The sequence below is a fragment of the Thermobia domestica genome, chromosome 7 (genome assembly GCF_964235325.1).
Source record: "Thermobia domestica chromosome 7, izTheDome1.hap1.1, whole genome shotgun sequence".
In the NCBI taxonomy this organism is placed as follows: domain Eukaryota; kingdom Metazoa; phylum Arthropoda; class Insecta; order Zygentoma; family Lepismatidae; genus Thermobia; species Thermobia domestica.
The window spans coordinates 227,485,452-227,505,957 of NC_137460.1; the positions used below are offsets into that span (position 1 = coordinate 227,485,452).

Below are 20,506 nucleotides of genomic sequence, written 5' to 3' on the forward strand. Positions count from 1 at the left end.
CTAATTTTTAGTATTCCGACATAAACCGCCTATATTCCATGTTTATACATGTACACGGTGTTATAATAATAATTAGTTATAGTAGTAGTATCATTGATAATTATATTGTCTATGTAGGATACTTGAAGATAGTAGTACTTGGAACTACACAAATGATTTAGCTCGAATTGGTTCGACTCGACTGGAAACTCGATCCGAATTCGAGTCGAGTTGGGGGAAATTTTTCGAGCCGAGATCTCGAGTCGAACTCAAAGATGTCTGCTTCGAGTCGAGTCGAGTTTTAAAGAAAACTCGCTCGAACTCGCTCGTGCTCATTCCTATTGTATGCATGACGGCATATAGAGTTCTTTCGAGGGGGATAGAACCATAAACATAATATATTTAAAAAATACTTAGTTTCACGGCTTTCTTCCCAAGGGGAGAAAGGGATGGTAGGTATCCAGCATTTCTTATAAGTACCTTATTTGAAATATGTAAAACAGTAACAAGTGGACAATACAATATACACACATCTTCTTATCTTCAGTTTTAATTGCTGATTTCAATTGCAATTAACAATTACAATTAACAATTACAAGTTTCAATTGTCAATTGCAATTAACAATTGAATGTTTCAATTGCACCCTTTGCAATTGAGAATTAACAATTAAAAGTTTCAATTGCCTGGTGACCAATTAACAATTAACAATTGACGAAAATTTAATTGCAAATTTTATGATTGAATTCAATTGCAATTGAAATTAATTGTCAATTACAAATTGAAATCAATTGCAATTGAAATCAATTTCAATTGATTTTCAGAGCAATTACTTTCAATTGATTGATCAATTGCAATTGATTTCAATTGATTTTGCCCAACACTGATCGAGGTGTGTTGTGCCATGATTTGTGGTTAGGCTCTTAACTCTGAAATCAGTTGAGCTACAGCAATATCATGAATCCGTTAATGTAGAGAGTGTGTGGCATCTCTGATCTGATCTGAGATACATACGTAGGTCTTTTTAACCGACTTGAAAAAATGAACAAGGTTCTCAATTCAACCCGTATATATATATATATATATATATATATATATATATATATATATATATATATATATATAGGGTGGTCCATAAATATCAATTTTCAGATCAGACTGGTCTCACCCCCCTAAAATGGTTCCATATGGGACTAAATTAAGCCAGGAGAAAAATTAGCTTCATTGAATAATATTAAATGGTGCCCCAAGCGACCTAAAATTTTGAATCCGATTACAGTATATAGTATATGGGAAAAATCTGGAATAAACTCATGTAATTTAGAAACGGCTAAAGGTAATGCAAAGATACCCTGGATAATAGAAATAGAGGAAGAAACATATCTAATTTTGTATAGTACTGCCATTGCGGCCATCTTGAAATCCGCCATCTTGGATTTAGGTCAAAATTTTTAAATAGAAAGAGGGTCATGTGACATATCGTTTTGAGATATCGTTTTACCAGAAGCACAAATCTGGCACTATTTTAAAGATAGCTTTAGTCATGTAAGAATTATCACACGTGAAAAGATTTCTCCTTTTCAGATTAATAATTCTTACACGACTAAAAGTAGACACGAGTTTGGCGTGAAAAGAACGAAAGGGATATGCACGGCTTCAAACGAAAGAGGAACGCGAAAGAAAATGCACTTCTGAAAATAATTTGTTTGAACTTTATACGCCAAAAGACATGGAGCAGTTCAAGTAATGAAGAGGAAAACCCAGTTGAGAATGTTAAAGAAAATGTAAATACGAATGCGTGTGTGCCCGGACCGTCCAAGAGATGTAAAAGGGGAAAAAAATAATTTGAGACTGTGTTGCTCTTAATCGATAAAAGATCACTCATAGAGGAGCAACACATATTCTGACAGCGACGGCAGAGGCCATAATGTAGAGGAACTAGCAATAAATGGATCTTCCATTCACCGATGCTGAGAGAAAACCTGTAGTGAAGTTGCACAGAACTACAAGAAACAATTTCAGAGTGCATCAAGTGCGTTAGTTGTGCATTGGAACGGAAAACTACTGCTGAATTTGACTGGCAGAGAGACTGCCGGCAGGTTATCAATAATTATTACAGGAGATGGTCATGAGAGGCTAATTGGTGTTCCCATTTTGTCGTCATCAAGAGAAGAACATATTGATTCTACTATAGTACATTCGCTTGAAGAATGGAACTTGGTAAAGTTCGTGCAGGCAGTTTATTGTAACACTACTCCTTGCAATATGGATCTTGTCAACGGTGCTTGCATTCTGCTAGAGCAGTAGCTCCAAAATAACCTTCTATACCTTCCTTGTAACACCACATTTATGAATTAGTTTTAAAATGTGTATTTGATAACTGTTGTTTCGTTTGCATCGGGACCGGACGTTCTTCTATTGAAGTGTTTTCAGAACGAGTGGTCTAGAATAGATTGCACTAACTTTATTCCAGGAATTGATGCTGATGTAACAAACAATATTTCCGATGTAAGAAATGAAGTGTTGAATTTTTCTATCAAACTTGTAGAAGCAGGACACTGCAGAGAAGATTACAGGGAATTTTTAGAACTGACCATTATATTCTTGTGTGGCATACCTCCTTGAGGAGTTTTCTTTCGTTTGCCTGGAGGAATTCACCATGTAAGGTGGATGGGAAAAGCAAGCTACTATTTAAAATATTTATCTTTCGCCAACAATTTCGTTTAACGAAGCAAATAGAAACGGGTCTTCGGAGAGTATGCACTTTCTGATCCGACTGTATGTTCACACGTGGCTTAAATGTGATCAAACATCCCACTCACCATTACAAGATCTACAATTTTTGAAAGATTTGTACAGTTAAAGACAAATAGATGCTGAATTATCTGAAGTGGCTTTTTCTAAATTTTCACGCCGACTCTGGTACTTGACGGAGAAACACGTAGCATTGGGTTTTTTTGATGATGGAGTTACCATAATGGAAAAGCAAAAAATGGTTGAAAGAATTAAAACTATAAGGGGAAACCGTGAAGCAGCAAAGAGGCTTGACGCAAGAGATGATACCATAAAAATTCTTGTGAAAAGAGAAATCAGTGATTTTGTTACAACAAACAAATTTTCCTCGAGAGATTTAAAATACCCAAAGGGTTTCTTGAGCGTGATCCGACTTCATGGCCAAATAACAATGACTATCTTCAAGGAAAGACAATAGTTTAATTCATCCACGTAACAAACGGTGTGCAGAAAGGGGAGTGTAACTAATAGAAGATTACAACAACGTTCTTACGAAAAATGAGGAGCACAAACAATTTCTTTTGCAGATAATAAAGGCCCACAGACAATCTTTTCCTATATGCTACAAAGTGAACTATGTAGCAAATAAGATTCATAACTTGCCAAAAAGATACTACATAAATAAGGGATATTTCAATTTCTTCCAAGTTATAATTTTTTCTTTTTCCTCACAATGGTCTATGAATCATCTTGATGAAAAAAAAAAAACTTATTTGTAGATCAAAGCGAAACAAGCAGTTTGTTTCAGTTTATCTAAAAGACTTCAAAAATTCTTACATATCTGTGTTCCATAACTGCAATAAAATAACATTACATGAAGCATTTTGATTTTCACACGAAATAACTCTTACATGAATGTAGGTAACTTGAAAATAATACCAGATTTGTGCATCTGGTGAAATGCTACCTCAAAAAGATATGTCACATGACCCTCTTCCTATTTAAAAATTTTGACCTGAATTCAAAATGGCGGACTTCAAGACGGCCGCCATGATAACGTATACAAGATTAGGTTGGTCTCTTCCTCTAGTTCCATTATTCAAGATATCTTTTCATTCCCTCGAGCCGTTTCTAAATTACGAGAGTTTATTCCAGCTTTTCCCCATACACTATGTATTGTAAACATTCAAAATTTTAGGTCGTTTGGGGCACCATTTAAAATTATTAAATGGATCTAATTTTTCTCCTGGCTTAATTTGGTTCCATAGGGAACCATTTTAGGGGGTGAGTCTAAAGAAATTCCTAAATTTATTTTTCCCCATATAAATTTGGATCACCCTAATGCATATACTTTGTAACATCATCTTCAACTGAATTGTGTATAATAAACTGTTGAAAAGGATGCTTTTTCCGCAGGTGATCTGTTAGAGGTCACCGGGTCAGGATTGCCCAAGTTTCTCGTTATCGCATTGTTTCGGATCAGAATATATGCCGATATATCAATTTTTGCTACCAGAGACGGATATTCAAAGAAAGAAAAAAATGGAATGTGAGACTACTACTTAACATTGAAATTCCATAAGGAAAAAATATTTTGATCTTTTACCCTATAACTCCGCAGACTAATACCAGTGACCTCATTTTGCTATGATAAAATCTTCTGACCTTCCTCTAAATTGCCTGCAAATTTCACAAATCTAGGTTTTACGAATGCTAAGCATTATGAAACTAAAGTTTACACACGAATTATGGGACAGTCTGTAATGATTGATATATATCGATTTGTAATGATTGTGTTAGTTTCGTATTTGAGAGCGTACCAGTGAGGGCAAAGGTCTATTACGAATAAGGGGTTGATATTTGAAATTTCAACCAGAATATTATTATTATTTTTTTGGGAGCATATTGTTTCCTTGGGAGAGCTGGTAAGACATAAATACGAATTAATATACACATATGGGTAAATATTCTCTGAGACGTATCACGGAGAGAGTAACTTAGCGCCTTACGAGCTTGCGGTTGCACGCACCCAATTTCAGAAGGCGAAACACATTGAAGCAAGGGTATAAAGTACCCACTTTGCTTCTTAAAAAATTGTCAATGTAGAATACCGTGCGTAAAATTTCATCAAAATTTGACTTCCTGTGGACTAAGATCCTAAATATACCACTTTACTTACACGTATGTTTAATTGCTTGTCTCATACATGGAAATACGATAAAATTTATTTATTGTATGTGTATTATCTAAATTTACAATAATACAGAAAGTAAATTTCTAAATAATGCATCTGTAGATTTAGAACCATAAGTCATATGTTGAATTAAGAGTGATTGTATATATGCTGCCATCTCTTGAGCATAACGCAAACTTATAAAGGAAACTTTTATTGATATAATTATCTAAAGTTAAGAGTAATCACTATAAATTTCTATATTCTTGTCAAAAGAATATAAACACATCTCAATTGTGTTTAATGTATTACTACCGACTTGTCCAGATCAATAACACACTTAAGTACCAATGATCACTTTTATTTCTATACCTCTTATTGGTGGTAGAGTTGAGAGATAGTGAAAAAGACTCATAAAATGCTTCGTGTGGAGTGTTGTACTGTATGGGGCGGAAACGTGGACATTACGTAAAGGTGATGAAAATCGACTGGAAGCCTTCGAAATGTGGGTGTGGAGAAGAATGGAAAGAATTAGTTGGGTCGAGCGGAAAACGAATGAGAGAGTGTTAGAAATGGTGGGTGAGAAAAGAACACTTTTAGATATTATTAGGAAGAGGAAGAGAAACTGGTTGGAGCATTGCCTAAGAAGAAACTGTATCATGAGGGACGTCCTAGAGGGTTTGGTGGCGGGAAAGAGAGGAAGGGGGCGAAGGAGACTACAATTAATGGATGATATAAAAACAGAAAGATCATATGCGAAGACGAAGAAGTTAGCGGAGGACCGTGGAGCATGGAAGCTTCTCAGCTGCGGCAAGTGACCTGCCAATAAAGGCAGAATACCTATGATGATGATGATGATGATGATGATATTGGTATACACTTCTTACAAAAACTATCACAACATTATTCACTGGATAAACAATCGCTATTCCCTAACTAATATGCATTAAGTAATCTCAAATCATATCCATTACTTATTTCGTAATCTAGCGATTCTCTTTCATTATCAACAATACACATACTATTTACCTAACAACAGCTACATAACGGCATGTGAACAATTTCATGTAACTTCCTGCCCATACTACATCCCAGCAATCATTTTAAAGAACAGAGAGCTCAACAGCTTCAATCCTTTCCGTAAAATCGTACATCAAAAATTTGCGTTTTGGTAATAATTTACTTTCGACACCTGAACATTTGAGATTCTGTATATACAGAAATTTTGTACAGTACATCATCGATTCAGCTTGACAAAACAAATCGATTAGTCACTTTCGGTTTAGAGTCAAAATTTATCTTCCAGGGCTTTCATGTTTCTAGTGACCACAGGGCCGGTCTTAAGCCGATTGGACCGATTACTCCCAATCGGGCCCCGAGCTAGTGCCATCTACTATACTGTCCAATCTAATCTACTCCTCAGTGCCATTTTAAAATCATATTAGACCCCAGAGCAAACAAGTATGTTATGGTCCCTAAGACTAAATTTTGCTCCTAATACATGTCATTCTACTCGCGAGGGCTTCAATGCTTGCCGGTCCCCTGACCAAGTTTCTGTGGTACCGTTAAGAACCTCTGCTACTGTTGGTTGTCAAGTACACACAACAGGGGCGTCATTTAGGGGGGCAGGGAGGGGCATTTTCCCCCTGAGTTTGAGATGTATATAGATTTTATCAATAGAATAGTAGTAAATCAGTGAAAAAACACGAAATTTTACTTATATCAAGGGGTCTTTCCCCCCCAAGCAAAATCTGAAATGACGCTCCTGACACACAAGAACATATTGCAATACATGTACATCTATGGATTTCACAAGGAGTCTAGCAGTTTGTCCTGTAACCATCATACACTATAGCACCTAGCAACTAACCAGTTAAAGGGCTTCTCAAGGTCAAATTAGGTCAAGTATGCAATCTTTTCTAATGCAAGTTAGTTGTAAACCTAGGGCCCCGCAAAATGTTCCCAATCGGGCCCCGCATCTCCTAAGGCCGGCTCTGAGTGACCATATTTTGTAGTACAAGAGTTGATTCAAAATGACGAAACGAATCGAGAGGTACTTCTTCCGGTTTAGAGGAACAAGTTACTTTCCGAGACCTGAGCATTTCTAGTGACCCTATGTATACAGTATGTACACTCTGCATAAAGAAATGCGACAGTTAATGCCATGCAGCTAGGCCACTCAATATACACCTTTTCCCATAGGTAAAGAGATCCCCTCTCTCTCCTCCTTTCTTCTCTCCTATACTAAAATTTGCTAACAACATGAGCGCAATTCTAATTTCAAAGTATCGATATTAGTATTAGTATCGATTAGTATTAGCATGTATTAGTATCGATAAAATGAAATAAAACCGAGACGAAACAAGATTCATAAGTTTATGTAGGGAGAAATTGAAACACACACAATGAAAAATTGAAACCAATTAATGACTATTACACAGAGCTTCAGAAATCAGGCATATATATATATATATATATATATATATATATATATATATATATATATATATATATATATATATATATATATATATATATATATAAAAGAGAGAGAGAGAGAGAAGAAAAGGGAGAACAGGAAAAATGTGAAATTCAAACGTAGTAAGAAAAGAACCTTACATTATAAAGTTCCGTTTCCGGAAATCCAACAGTAATACAGAAATAACGATTACTTTTAGAAATTTTTAAGGAACTATTCGAATATAAAGAGCATGCTTTAAACATACATTAAGTCACTTCAAGTTCAAAAGTACGTGAATAATAATAATAATAATAATAATAATAATAATAATAATAATAACCTGTATTATAAAATTGAAAGTAACTATGTTTGTGGCTTCTAATCTCTTGAACCACCCGACCGATCTGGATCAAATTTTCAACATTGATAAGGTTCGGGCCTGGGAAGCTTTTTTTTTATCATTTCGTTTTGACGGTAGTACTTAGGGGGTGGAGGGGGAGGAGAGATACATGAAAATTAATAAAACGTTATAACTCTTGAACCACAAGACCGATCTCTATCAAACTTTTAACATAGATAAGGTTCGGTTCTGGGACAACTTTTATCATTTCAGTTTGACGGTGCAAGATAGGGGCCGGAGAGAGGGAGATATATGTAAAAAAAAAAAAAAAAGAAAAAAAAAGAAAAAAAAAAGAAAAAAAGAAAAAAGAAAATGAAAGTGACTGTCTTTGTTACTTCATCACTCCTAAATCACCCGACCGATCTCGATCAAATTTTCAACATAGATGAGGTTCGGGCCTAGGATGGTATTTATCTATTTACTTTGATTGATATAACTTAAGGGTGAGGGAAGTGAGGAGTTAAAAAGAACAAATAAAACTTGATAACTCTTGAACCAAACAATCAATCTCGTTCAAATTTTTAGCATAGACGAGGTTCGGGCCTGAGATGATTTTTATCACTTCACTTTGAAATATACAAAAATAAGTAAAACTTAATGACTCTTGAACTACCAAACCAATCTCGATCTAATTTTCAACCTAGATGAAGTTCGAACCTCAGATGGTTTCTGCAATATCACTTTGACGGTGTAACGTAAGGGAGGGGGAGCGACATATAAAAAAGAACGAAAAATGACCGGCATTAATGGCGAATCTATGATTTTTGGAGTCGCTGAGTTTAACAGTGACACATCTGACGCTGTTTAAATCCAAATTCAGGCATGCAACTTGGAGGAGGAGGAAGACATTTAAAAATTATCAAAATAAGCAATATCCGTGTCGAATTCATAGTTTTCCGGCTCGCTGACATGAACAATGACACTACAGGTGCCCCATAACATAGGGTGGGGAAGGCATATATAAAACTCATCGAAAATGATTTATATCAAAGACCACTTTAATAATATTAAAAAGTGACTGAAAACGAAACATATTACTATTTTTTCTCAATTTAACCCAACAAAGCGGGTAATTGATAATAATAATAATAATTATTATTATTATACTGTGAATTTTAACTATTATTATTATTATTATTATTATTATTATTATTATTATTATTATTATTCACGTACTTTTGAACTTGCACGGCGAAATTACTGCAAAATATGTTTTATTTCTATAATTTTTCGTTGATTGTATGTTTTTCCTTTATTAGTGGGCACTAATTTCTCTCTAGACCGTCGAATAAATTAATTTCGTTGTGTAATTTTGTGCAAATAACCTTACAGGAAGAGGCAGTTTCGTTTCAAAGATCAGGGCTGAAGTAAGTAATATTTCGGTTGTAATTTCAGGTGGCATGATAGTGTAGGGGTAACATAATGGCCTTATGAATAATACAGCTATCTAACATAGGTTCAAATCCTGTTCATATCAAAGTTGATTTTTTCAAGGTGATTGTGAAGAATCGACTTATCATACTGGACGAGCAATACGTAAGAATGTGCAAACAAACACCTGTATGATGATAGAGATAATTTACGAAAAGTTGGTTGGGAAAGGGCAAGGGAATTACCAGGACATTCCAAACACATCATTGATCTGCAGTATACACTTTTCATGTTATCTTTCTCAGAAAGAAACACTACAGCATTTGTTAAAAAAAGTTTGGATAAAGCAATCGATGGTGTAGTGGTAAAGTGCTAGACTTTCAAACAGAAAAATCTCAGTTCGATTGCCCATCAGGTAGTGTGATTTTTTCGCATAAAATAATTTCTGCAAAGAGATTCATCTTCTGTTGGAGAACTTACAAGGCATTACTGGCGATATTTCGAGTAAACAGTGTGTGCGTTCTACATCATACACTGTAATGATAAATATGTTCCATATTTATATTCGTCCTCTCTCTCTCTGTCTCTCTTAACGTTTCCCTATCCTGTCTTTGCATCTTTCGATTCTCCTCCTCCTCCTCTCTCTCTCACACACGCGCTACATGTGCGTGTGCGTATTGCAAAGTTAAAACGGAGCAAGAGCCCGTTATACCTTGCCTGGAAAATGTAATTATCTGGGAACTTCGGCGTCGTATTTTTAGTGTTCTGGGGATAACGTCTCCAGTCCTGGTCATCTCTGACAGAAATACTGTTTAAACGCAAGGGAATAAGTGAAATATATTTTATTTTCTGGGCTACCGAGTCTCAGTCGAATTACCTGGTCACTACGGGTTTGAATCCTCGAATCAGTGGTGGTCTATAACCTAACCAACATCATCCGACTGACGCAATAACCCGTTTTAGTTCTACCCTGTTCACTCTATCTGTGCAAATTATGTTATATCCGCAAGAGATGAAATCGATGCTGGATGTTCGGAACAGATGAATCTTCGGAAAAGACTAGAAAATGGTAACCTTTTATTTGAAAACAAAATTCTATTTATACTAGTTCGACACAAAATTTGTTTCCATCCTATAAGTCAACAAGGTACATTCAGGTTGAAATTTGAAGCATGCTGCATCTAGAAGGAACATTCAATTTTCCTTTTGAACATAGGTAAGTTTTCATTACGGTACAGTTTGGACTTTTAATATAAGGATATTTCTGATAGAAATTTAGCAGTAAAATAGCACTCATTCAATTTTCTTTCTCTTTCTTTTTCTTTTCGTTTCGTTTCTTTTCTTTCCTTTCCCTTTTTATTCAGTTTGCGTTAGTAGTCTGAAATGAAGGATATGACCATTTCATACCTACGCTATCTACCGGGTTTATTAGAATGTATTTTGAATCAGTACTTCCAATGAACACTACCGAATTTCCAACCGAACCACCCGGAAACAAAGCTTCTTTAAACTTTTGACATTATTCTAGATGTGTCTAGGATATCTACAGTTCTACTGGAAATTGAATATGCCATCCTTTAGGAAAGTGACTTAATGAATGTTTAAAGCATTCTCTATATATTCGAATAGTTCTGAAAAATATATAGAAACAAACGTTATTTCTATATTTCTATATTGAATTTCTGGAAACGGGACTTTATAATGTAAGGTTCTTTTCTTACTACGTTTAAATTCCACATTTTTATCTGTTCTGCCGTTTCTTTTTCTTCTTCTTCTTTCATCTCTCTAACGGAACTTTATAATGTAAGGTTATTTTCTTACTACGTTTAATTTCCGCATTTTTATCTGTTATCCTGTTTCTTTTTCTTCTTCTCTCCTCTCCTCTTCTCTCTCTCTCTCTCTGCCTCATTTATTGAATCTCTGTGTAATAGACATCCATTGGTTTCAATTTTTCATTGTGTGTGTTTCAGTTTCTCCCTTCATCAACTTATGAATCTTCTTTCGTCTCGGTTTTATTTTATTTTATCGATACTAATATATGTCTAGTTTGAAATTAGAATTGCGCTCGTGTTGTTAGCAAATTTTAGTATGGGAGAGAAGAAAAGAGGATAGAGAGGGGATCTCTACCTGATACGATTATGTGATAAGAAGGTGTGTATTGGTGGCCTAGCTTCACGGCGTTAGCTGTCGCAATTTTTTTGATGCGGAGTATACATCAATCGATTTAGAAGCAAGAAATGAATGGATTGATATAAATTAATTCCGTTTTGTCACTTCCGGTTTAGGATTACAATTTACTTTCTCGGGCCTGAGCATTTCTAGTGACCCTACTATACACCATGCATATACTTCTATTCTGGATATAAATAGATATTATCCTGCTGCCGTTTAAGGGACTTATATTCCGTTTGTGGGAGATTTAAGTATTCTCTACAGAGTTATGAAGACGTTACTGCCTACTTCATATATACGAGGGTCACTGCAAAAGTTTTGCAATATAAGAGAACTATACGTCCTATGAACTAACATTTCTAAATGTGTTCAAAGTATTTCTCTGCGGCATCAATACACTTGTTTAATTTCTCCTGCCACAAGTCAAATGCCCGGCGCCACTCTTGTCTTGCAATACTTTTGAAAAACTCGATGATCGACCCTTCAATTTCGTCTTCTGTGTGAAAACGACGCCCCCGCAAGTGCTTTTTAAGGTTAAAGAAGGGCCAGAAGTCACACATAGGCAAATCGAGAGAATGGGGGGGGGGGATGCGGTAGTGTTTTAACATGATGAACCTGGAGATACTCCATTCTTTGCTTTGCAGTGTGCGAGGAGGCATTGTCGTAATGGAAGAGTAAGCTTCAGATTTTCAAGGAACCAAGAACTTAGGGTAAACAGACCATTGTGTACCAGTTTGCTGTAACTTTCTTCTGTTCTTGTAACCTATTAGCTGCGACGAGACCAGTGCTTCGGAAAAACACAACGTACATTACTTTCTTCATCGTTCGCTTATATATATATATATATATAAAACATTAGTTGGTGTCGAGTCATCTTCATGGATCCATACACGATGTTCCTGACGAGTGGGACAGTCATAAAATGGGGTATAGGTTTCATCATTTGTAACAATTTTAGAAAAACAGCAGGTGTCCACCTTGGTTTAGCGTATCCAGGATTTCAAGAGCAACTCTGATCCTCTCTGCTTTCTGGAAGTCAGACAATTGATGGAGTACCCCCCGAGAAGCTACCTATTTCAGTTGGAAATGCTCGTGTAAAATTGTGTACTGACGAGGATCCAATGCAAGGTGCCGCCTCTATCATCGCATAGGTCCACCTTGGAGCTATGGTCGCCACGTAAATATCACAGAATCTGTATCGAAATATAGCACTCTTTCTTGCAGCAGTTCTAAATATTTGTAGAGTTCCAGGCGAGCTTGACACGTCGTAAATGCTCCAAGGACAACATTAGCATTGTGATTTTGTACTGGAACATCATCTTCATACTGCCAATAAAGGTATAAGAACGAATCATTGACAGGTAAAATTTGGTTGACTTGTATATCTGGAGCAGTTAATTTCTGATACAATTCTTTGGGGTCGTTAATGATGGTCGTTTGGCTGAAATTGTATCTTATGGCGAGTCGTCCCCAGAACACATTCAAGCAGAGTTTTGCAAGACTACGACGTACTGAATTTGTCATTATATTTGCTGCATCTAAACTTATGCCTTCACGTTGTTGTACCATTTGAATATACTGTTGCTTTTCTTCTTCGGTGACACAATTGGCTGGTCATCCAGAAGCTTCCAGCTTGGATTTAAAAAATGTGTTGATGTATTCGCTGAATAATCCGCCGGTCTTGGTTTGAGGTTCATATACGGTGATGTCGTAATCCCAAATTTCGTAAATTTCAACTACTTGATACGCAAGTTAGTGTCTGATGAAGACGTTACGTTACGTTGTCGAAACTGTTACACTGGAATTTAGTTTTCAATAAAAAAGTGTATATACTCTGGTCAGAAGTGTTTATTATTTCTTTAGTGAGTTCCAGAGTCGTGATGGATAGAGTTGCATGGTAATAATTGTTGTTCCCTACTGTTTACAGTTAAACCACAATGAACATTGAAGTATTCATCAAGACCCGACAACGGCCGGTAATGGAATTCTTGTTCAAAACCGGTGATGAATTAGCTACATCAGTTCATAGGAAGTCACTTCCGATTTATGGGGATCACACATTGGACAGCGCCAGTATCCAGCGTTGGTTGCAACGGTATATATATATATAAACTAGATTAGGCCAAGAATTAACAAGAAATGATGTTGTTTGTCACTGAATAAGTTACGACGTGCTGTCCAGACCAAAGACCGGAACTGCAAGATAAGGTCATTAAACTCCATCTTGGCAATGCCAAGCTTCACACAGCCATGATGACACACCAGAGAATCATGAAAATGGGATGGAAAGTCGTCCTACAGCCTCCCTATAGTTCAGACTTGGCTCCTTGGGATTTCTTTCTGTTTGGTCATCTGAAGGTTCACCTGAGAGGAAGAACATTCGACTGTGACAAGACCCTGATGTCTTGTCTTGTGTGAAACAATGATGTAAAAGTCAGCCACCTGAATTTAACTAAGGTGCATTCAAAGCATGGGAAGAACGTTAGAGGAGAAGCGTCACATCAGGTGGATGCTACATTGAGTGACATGGTCTTGTAGCCAAAGGATCAAAATATGTTGACCTAAAATTTCAGAATTTTGTTGCAACTAATAACCATATTATAACCATATGTGAAAAACTTATTGAACACAGCAGTTAACTTGTAAAACATTAGGTAGTATCATAAAGATTTGTGTATAAGCAATAGTCCGTCGTGAAATAAAGTGGCGCTCTTATGGTCAGTAAATTTGTTAACGAATTCGAATGTGAGGAAAGATGGTTAACTTAGATTAGATTAAAGCTAGAGCATTTCTATTACGTTTCTTTTAGCAGCTAAATGCCTATTAAAATACATAATGGTTATCTTATAGTCATCATTTTACAATACCAACGATACCGGAAAAAGAGTTCTGCGATTGCTGTTTCTGCTTTTGTGGAGCTATATGCAAATTCAATAAATATTAACGTCGCGAAACGCAATATTGAAACAGAATCGAAGAATATATAAAAGTGATTCTAAAGTTTATTCAAGGAACGTTCAGTACCTCATGTAAACAAATACATGTGGTGATTGTTCCATTTTATTGGTTATAGAGCCTTGGAACATCCATGGGGCAGAAGAAAATAATCCATTGTCAAGTAAGCTGTTTTTCAATGCTTTTGTAGCTTATAAGGCTTATTATCAGAAATGCAATTTCCTTACAATTAAATAACAGAAACAACACTGTATCTAAGAACTAAATTGAATTAATGCAACAAAAGAGAATACGCATGCATAGAAGGTGGCTTTGACCCATCTTACGCTCGAATCACAGTTTACAATATGGCCGCGTGCGGGAAGTATGTAAAACGGACATTTTACAAGCACGTGCTTCTGGAAAGAAGCGCTGACCGATAGCCAATTATCCGACGACTGGCGGAGTAATACAATTCTGCAATGTTTACATCAGGATCAGAAGGTTCGTTGAATGAACTTTAGAAACGGTGGAGCCAGTTTTGACTTGTCCAAAGAATATACTGTATATGAGCATAATGTGAACATTGATAAACTGAAAGTTGAACATAAAAAAAGGAAAAAAAACTGTAGAAGGAAATTTGCTTTATTAAAGCTAGTAAATCTAATATCAAACACTAATCAGAACAATATGAATCAAACGTGATGTGAACTTAAGAAACAGTTTTATTAAAACGTCAGAAACGTCAAGATGAAACATGCACACCAACGTGCTACAGCTACTCCTGACAACTCTTTATAGCGCTTTTAGACGAACAGCGTGTTTATGTGCCACAGTTTTTCTTTCTTTAATTTTTTTTTTTTTGAGAGGGAGGGGGTAATTATTGGTATCATGTGTAGCAAATCGTACTTTGATTGAAATCATATCCCTTTTACGTAGAAGTGGCCCCTCGTAGCGTAGTCGCTAATGCTTTCGCCTTTGGTGCGAGCGGTCCCGGGTTCGATTCCCGGTGGGACACTCGGTGGAAAAAAGTGTAAAATGCTTTTTCAGGCCAGCCATCCTGAATGAGGTTTTCCTGAGTTTTCCTCATTCACACTAGGCAGATGCTGGGGTGGTATCTAACTTACAGGTCCCAGGCCGCTTCCTTCCTTACCGAATCCTTTCTTCCTTCCCTTTCTGCGGATAGTGTGATCGTCGAGGGACGTCATTCCTCATACGTGTCGGGCTAAATGACCATAGATGCCGAAAGCCGAGAAATCTAAAATCATATCCTTTTACGTAGAAAAGTGTAGTTAAGGTAGACAACGTTAGAAGTATGAAAATAATCATTATTAGAGAATAAAGATAAAACTTACTTTATTATTGCTTGAATTCTTCAAGTGCAATACCAGACTAAAATAAATTACATCACTATTGCACAATAGTAAACAAAAAGAACACCTTCATAAGCCTACTCACCATCAGTGTTTCTTCCAGCCGGCACTCCCCCCCCCCCGCCCACATGAGCTCTGAGATGGGACCAAAATAAGACATTATAATAAATGGAATACTACCAGCAGTGTGCCTCCCTGGAATACTAAGTGTGCTCCCCGGAACATTTTTTTTTTTGAAAGAGACACTCCTCACTACGATAATTAGGCTTATATTTCAAAAAAATTAGGAACGTTCTTTAGAATCAAAGTCTACGGCAAAATACATGTTGAAAGGCGAAGCGATGAAATGATAATTCGAAGCAATTCCTTTATGTATATACAGGATGATTATAATTACGGTCCCACTTTCAAAATGCTGTAAAAAAAACAACCACTGGTCAGAATGACTTCAAATTTGAAATGAATATATTTGAGGAAGGGGAAACAGTATGGCATAAGGAAAAGTTTCAAAGTGTATCAATAGATGGCGCTGTACGCGGTCACTATGCGGTTTTTGGCCCAAGGACAATTACAAACCGATTTTACCCATTCAGTGTGGTATGACCTTGCCGTGGTGGATGGGCTTTCCACTAACAGTGACACAATTGTTGAATGCCTTGAAGTAATTTTTTCCGTCACGAAACCGAAACAATCATGCACATTGAACGACGCATGCCAAAATCGTCGTATTTCGATTCAGAATGTCATTTGTAGCCGAATCCACTTTCGTTATGCCACTTACAGTGCCAATCTATTGATACACTTTGAAACTTTTTATTATGCCATACCATTTCCCCCTTCTTCAAGTATATTAAGTTCAAATTTAAGGTCATTCTGACCAGTAGTTTCTTTTTTTTTTAGCATTTTGAAAATGGGACTTTAATTATACTCCCCTTGTATATATATATATGTGTGACCATTATCATTGCAATCTGTACTTTTATATATTGTCTTTTGTTTAACATTACTTACCATTTTATTTTCACTGTCATTCTGTTTTCTCCTTATTTCAGAAGTTCCGTCAGAAGACGACAATGGTATTGTGTTGACTAAAATCCCTGAAAATTGTGAAAACTTGGCTCTTCCGTCGACAGTGAAAAGACTTCGTTTGCCAGTCCTGGAAATCGAAGGTAACGAAGTTATATCTGACAATAGTGTTGAAGAATGTGGTGATACTGTGGTATGTGATAATGCAAATAAGGAAACAATGAATGTACCACTGGAATTTAGAAATGAGAGAACAAGTGAGCAGTGTGCTTGGAAGCAAAGTAGTGAATGTGAACAAAGGACCGCGAATCCGCTTGGAATAACGTACAGTTCATCTGATGATGAAGATTAACGAGATACAGTATGTTCTTGTAGATATTTAAAACCTGAATGAACTTAATAAATTATTAAACGTTTAGAACGCAATTCAAAATTTGCACAATGTTAGCCTTTCATGTGTTCCTATATAGGGTACCTGATGATCTGGAGAAATCTGTCCCTGAGTTCTCCCTGACCTTTGGTAGGAAATTCCCTGACTTTCATGACAAGTGTCGGATGACGTTGACATAAATAAGGAATAAATAACGGTGAGAGAACATTTATTTTATAGAGACAAATAGTAATCAATTGCTCATACGTACATTCTACTTACCTCCCATAAAAATCTAAGCAACGTCCCATACTGTGATCATTAACATTTACTCACAAATGTCTGACACCAATTACTGTGGGAATACGATACTTCTTATATATACACTTAATAATGACAAGGCTCTTAAAAGATCCATATCCAGTTTCAATGAAGATATGTTATTTATCCAATGCTGCAATTATTATATTACCTACGAACATCTAACATTGAAACACACACTACAGATGAGACATCTTACACATTCATTAATAAAGTGACAAGGCTACACTGAAATATCTACATTTTATTTGAATTAAGGTCTGTGACTTTTGCAATATTGCTTATTTCGTTTTTAATGTCATCAATTTGAGTTCTAACCTCCCTTTGCTACTATAATGGTTGGCTACTCTGTTTCTACTATAATGGTTGGCTAAGCTGAAATTAGTATACAATTAGTGTTATTAAAAATATATTATAAAATTTCCCTGACTTTCCCTGATTTCTAGTCCTTTTAGTGAGCTTCCCTGACCTGCACCATTTTCCTTGAGTTTTCCCTGACTTTCCTGACCAGTAGGAACTCTGCATAGAGATGATCAAATTTAACTCAACTTCGTAACGACATTTCCGGCATAATGCACGAATACCCTTTGTCAGGATTTGTGAGCTAAATTTTATGAAGAGCTAAGTGGCTAAATTCTAAGCTACTAAATATATTTTAAAAGGAATTTCATCACGTCGAAGACAGTAAGAACTCTTTGGTGCAAACCGTGAACAAAACTATTTTGAAAATACATAAATAAATAAATAAATAAAAAAAAAAAAAAAAATGAATTGGTTAAATATTATTATGGGAACATTGACTCTCCAATACGTACTGTATCCTATGCCAGAATTTTCCACTACTTTGGCGTGGAAGAAGACGCATTGTTTCAACGTATTCTTTAATACTGCTCAGAAGATTGGTAGAGATAACTTAAAATAAAAATTAGCAGTCCGTAGAGCCTTAAATAGAGCACTTTTAAGTCATATAAGGAAGTTGATATAAAAACTTATACAAAAAGTTTTCGTCATTTTTTGAAGTACTGGAGTATACTGGTGAATGCTGCTGAAGTGCTATGCTTTATAATGCGAACGGCCTAGCATTTTTATAGTTTATTTTAGAAAACATTCTGACGAAGGGCATTAGTGTATTATGCCAGAAATATCGATAAGAAGTTAAGAGTTAAATTGATTTGTCATAACAGTATCACATTAAGGGTTAAAATAAATGACTTTCTATTTCCCAGCCATTCTCTACATTCCTATTTATACAATGCTGCAATGTATGGAAACAAGCGACGTATGTATTTTTGTTTTGTCCCAACTAACAAAACCGAAGACATTTGTATAAAAGTGTTACGAAGTTTGTAATAAACACAGGGTTTTATACAAACGATGAAAATTTTTATATGTTAATAAAGTTTATTTAATACTGTTAAGTTACAATATAATATTAGTAACGGGTGTTCCAAAATTCACGCAAGATATGAATTTGGCGCCATTTATGTGGTAAAGTGTTGCCAACGGAAACTAAAGGGCAGCGTGACAGCTGAAAGTTTAGGGTTATTGAAAATGGAGCGCTACACGAAAGAACAACGTGTTTTCATTATTGAGTAATATTTAAAAAATAATGAAAGTTGTCAGCTGCAGTTCGCAACTTTCGTACAAAATATGGTGTGAATAGTGATTTAACTTCATCAACTATGATGAGATTAATTAAAAAACTTAGTTAGATTGGTCAATTTATGTTCTTCAACACTCTGGCCGTCCTTCAACAAGTCGTTCAAATATGTTTTCAAGTAGCTTCTATATCTCCAGAGATCTAGCGGTTTCAGTACTTTAAGTCGAGGGCGGACTTAGGTGTTGTTTTGCACGAAACTCCTAAATTTCGAAATGGCTCCTACACGAGTCCACTTTGAGCTAGAGCTGTAAAATTGTACAAGAGCGGTATGTTTGAGTATCATAATGCATGTACAAATTTTGAGGAGAATTTGAAACATATAAGCCACATTTCAGCTTCAAATTTGGTTATTTCATATGGAATGACCCAGGCGTAAGTACTCCAAACGAATCCTTCATCGCCAGCAATTGTATCTATAATAATAATAATAATAATAATAATAATAATAATAATAATAATAATAATAATAATAAAAAGTTTCCGACTTCACTGTCTCTTAAGACTAGAAACAATGTTATAACGAAAAACCTGGGTTACATTCCCGGTGGGAGTTCATACCATTCGTACCGGTATTGGGGCGTTTACACTTAGTCGATTTGCGTTCGATTCAGTTGAATTGACGTCACTTTCAACTTAATCGACCGTGTAAACGGGACTTCAACTTAATCGCTTGTTGATCGAAGGCGACTAATCGACTGGCAACTGAATTGAAAGACGTTCTATTTTCTGTGGTTGAAATAATTGAACACATCCATCGATCTGATTCGGCCTAGTTGCTTCGATTTAGTGGCAAATGCAGCGAGTTGATTTAGTCGTGCGACTAAATCGACCAAGTGTAAACGCCCCATAACCCACGTCAAGCTGTAGATCCACGTCTCATATAGCCTCGGATGGTTCGATTCTCGACCAAGTAAGTTTGTGGTGGACAACATCGTGCTCGTGGGTTTTCTCGGAGTACTCCCGTTTCCTCCCACTTTCTCATTCCACTAATTTTTCCATGATTCACTTGCTTTAATCATCCTAATGTGCCTTAGCCTAACAGGTATAATTGTGGGACGTTAAACTCAAAGATTTAGTTTCATTTCATTTTCTTATATTCTCGGAACTCCAAATCAACGTACTAAACAATAACCATTGAACTACCAGTGGCTAGCTTTTTTGCGTTTTAGCACTTCGTTCTTATTATGTTCCGAGGTCTCTTCGATGGAGCAGTGAAACACCCTAGGTATTTAGTTGAGTAATGATCTGGCAAGCGGGAGATCACGGTTCTTGTTCCTAACAGTTCCGTTTCTTCTGTATAATGCACATAATAACGTGGAGATCAGGGTTCTCCACCACGACTGGTCATAAAAATTAAATGAATAAAGTATCAAAACCTTGCCGTATTCTGGTAACTAAAGATTAGAGCAAGTATGTCTGTCAACCTGTTGTTCAGATGTCGACTCCTTTATAGTGCAGTGTCGAGATTTTTCTGTGTAATTAATTTGTTTATTTTAACTACTTAAAGATTAATTTTGAAAACATAAAATATTGAT

The 20,506-nt window shown here is 36.0% G+C and overlaps 1 protein-coding gene across 1 annotated transcript in view; it reads left to right on the top strand.

The window, feature by feature from the left end:
• Window positions 1-17,252, top strand: part of LOC145690721 (uncharacterized) — a 74,546-nt gene extending 57,294 nt beyond the window's left edge. The window contains exon 4 of the mRNA XM_081765899.1: window positions 16,647-17,252. Within this exon, the coding sequence (XP_081622025.1) occupies window positions 16,647-16,972 (326 nt within the window). The 3' untranslated portion in view covers window positions 16,973-17,252. The remainder of the gene's footprint in view (window positions 1-16,646) is intronic.
• The last annotated feature ends 3,254 nt before the right edge of the window (window positions 17,253-20,506 follow it).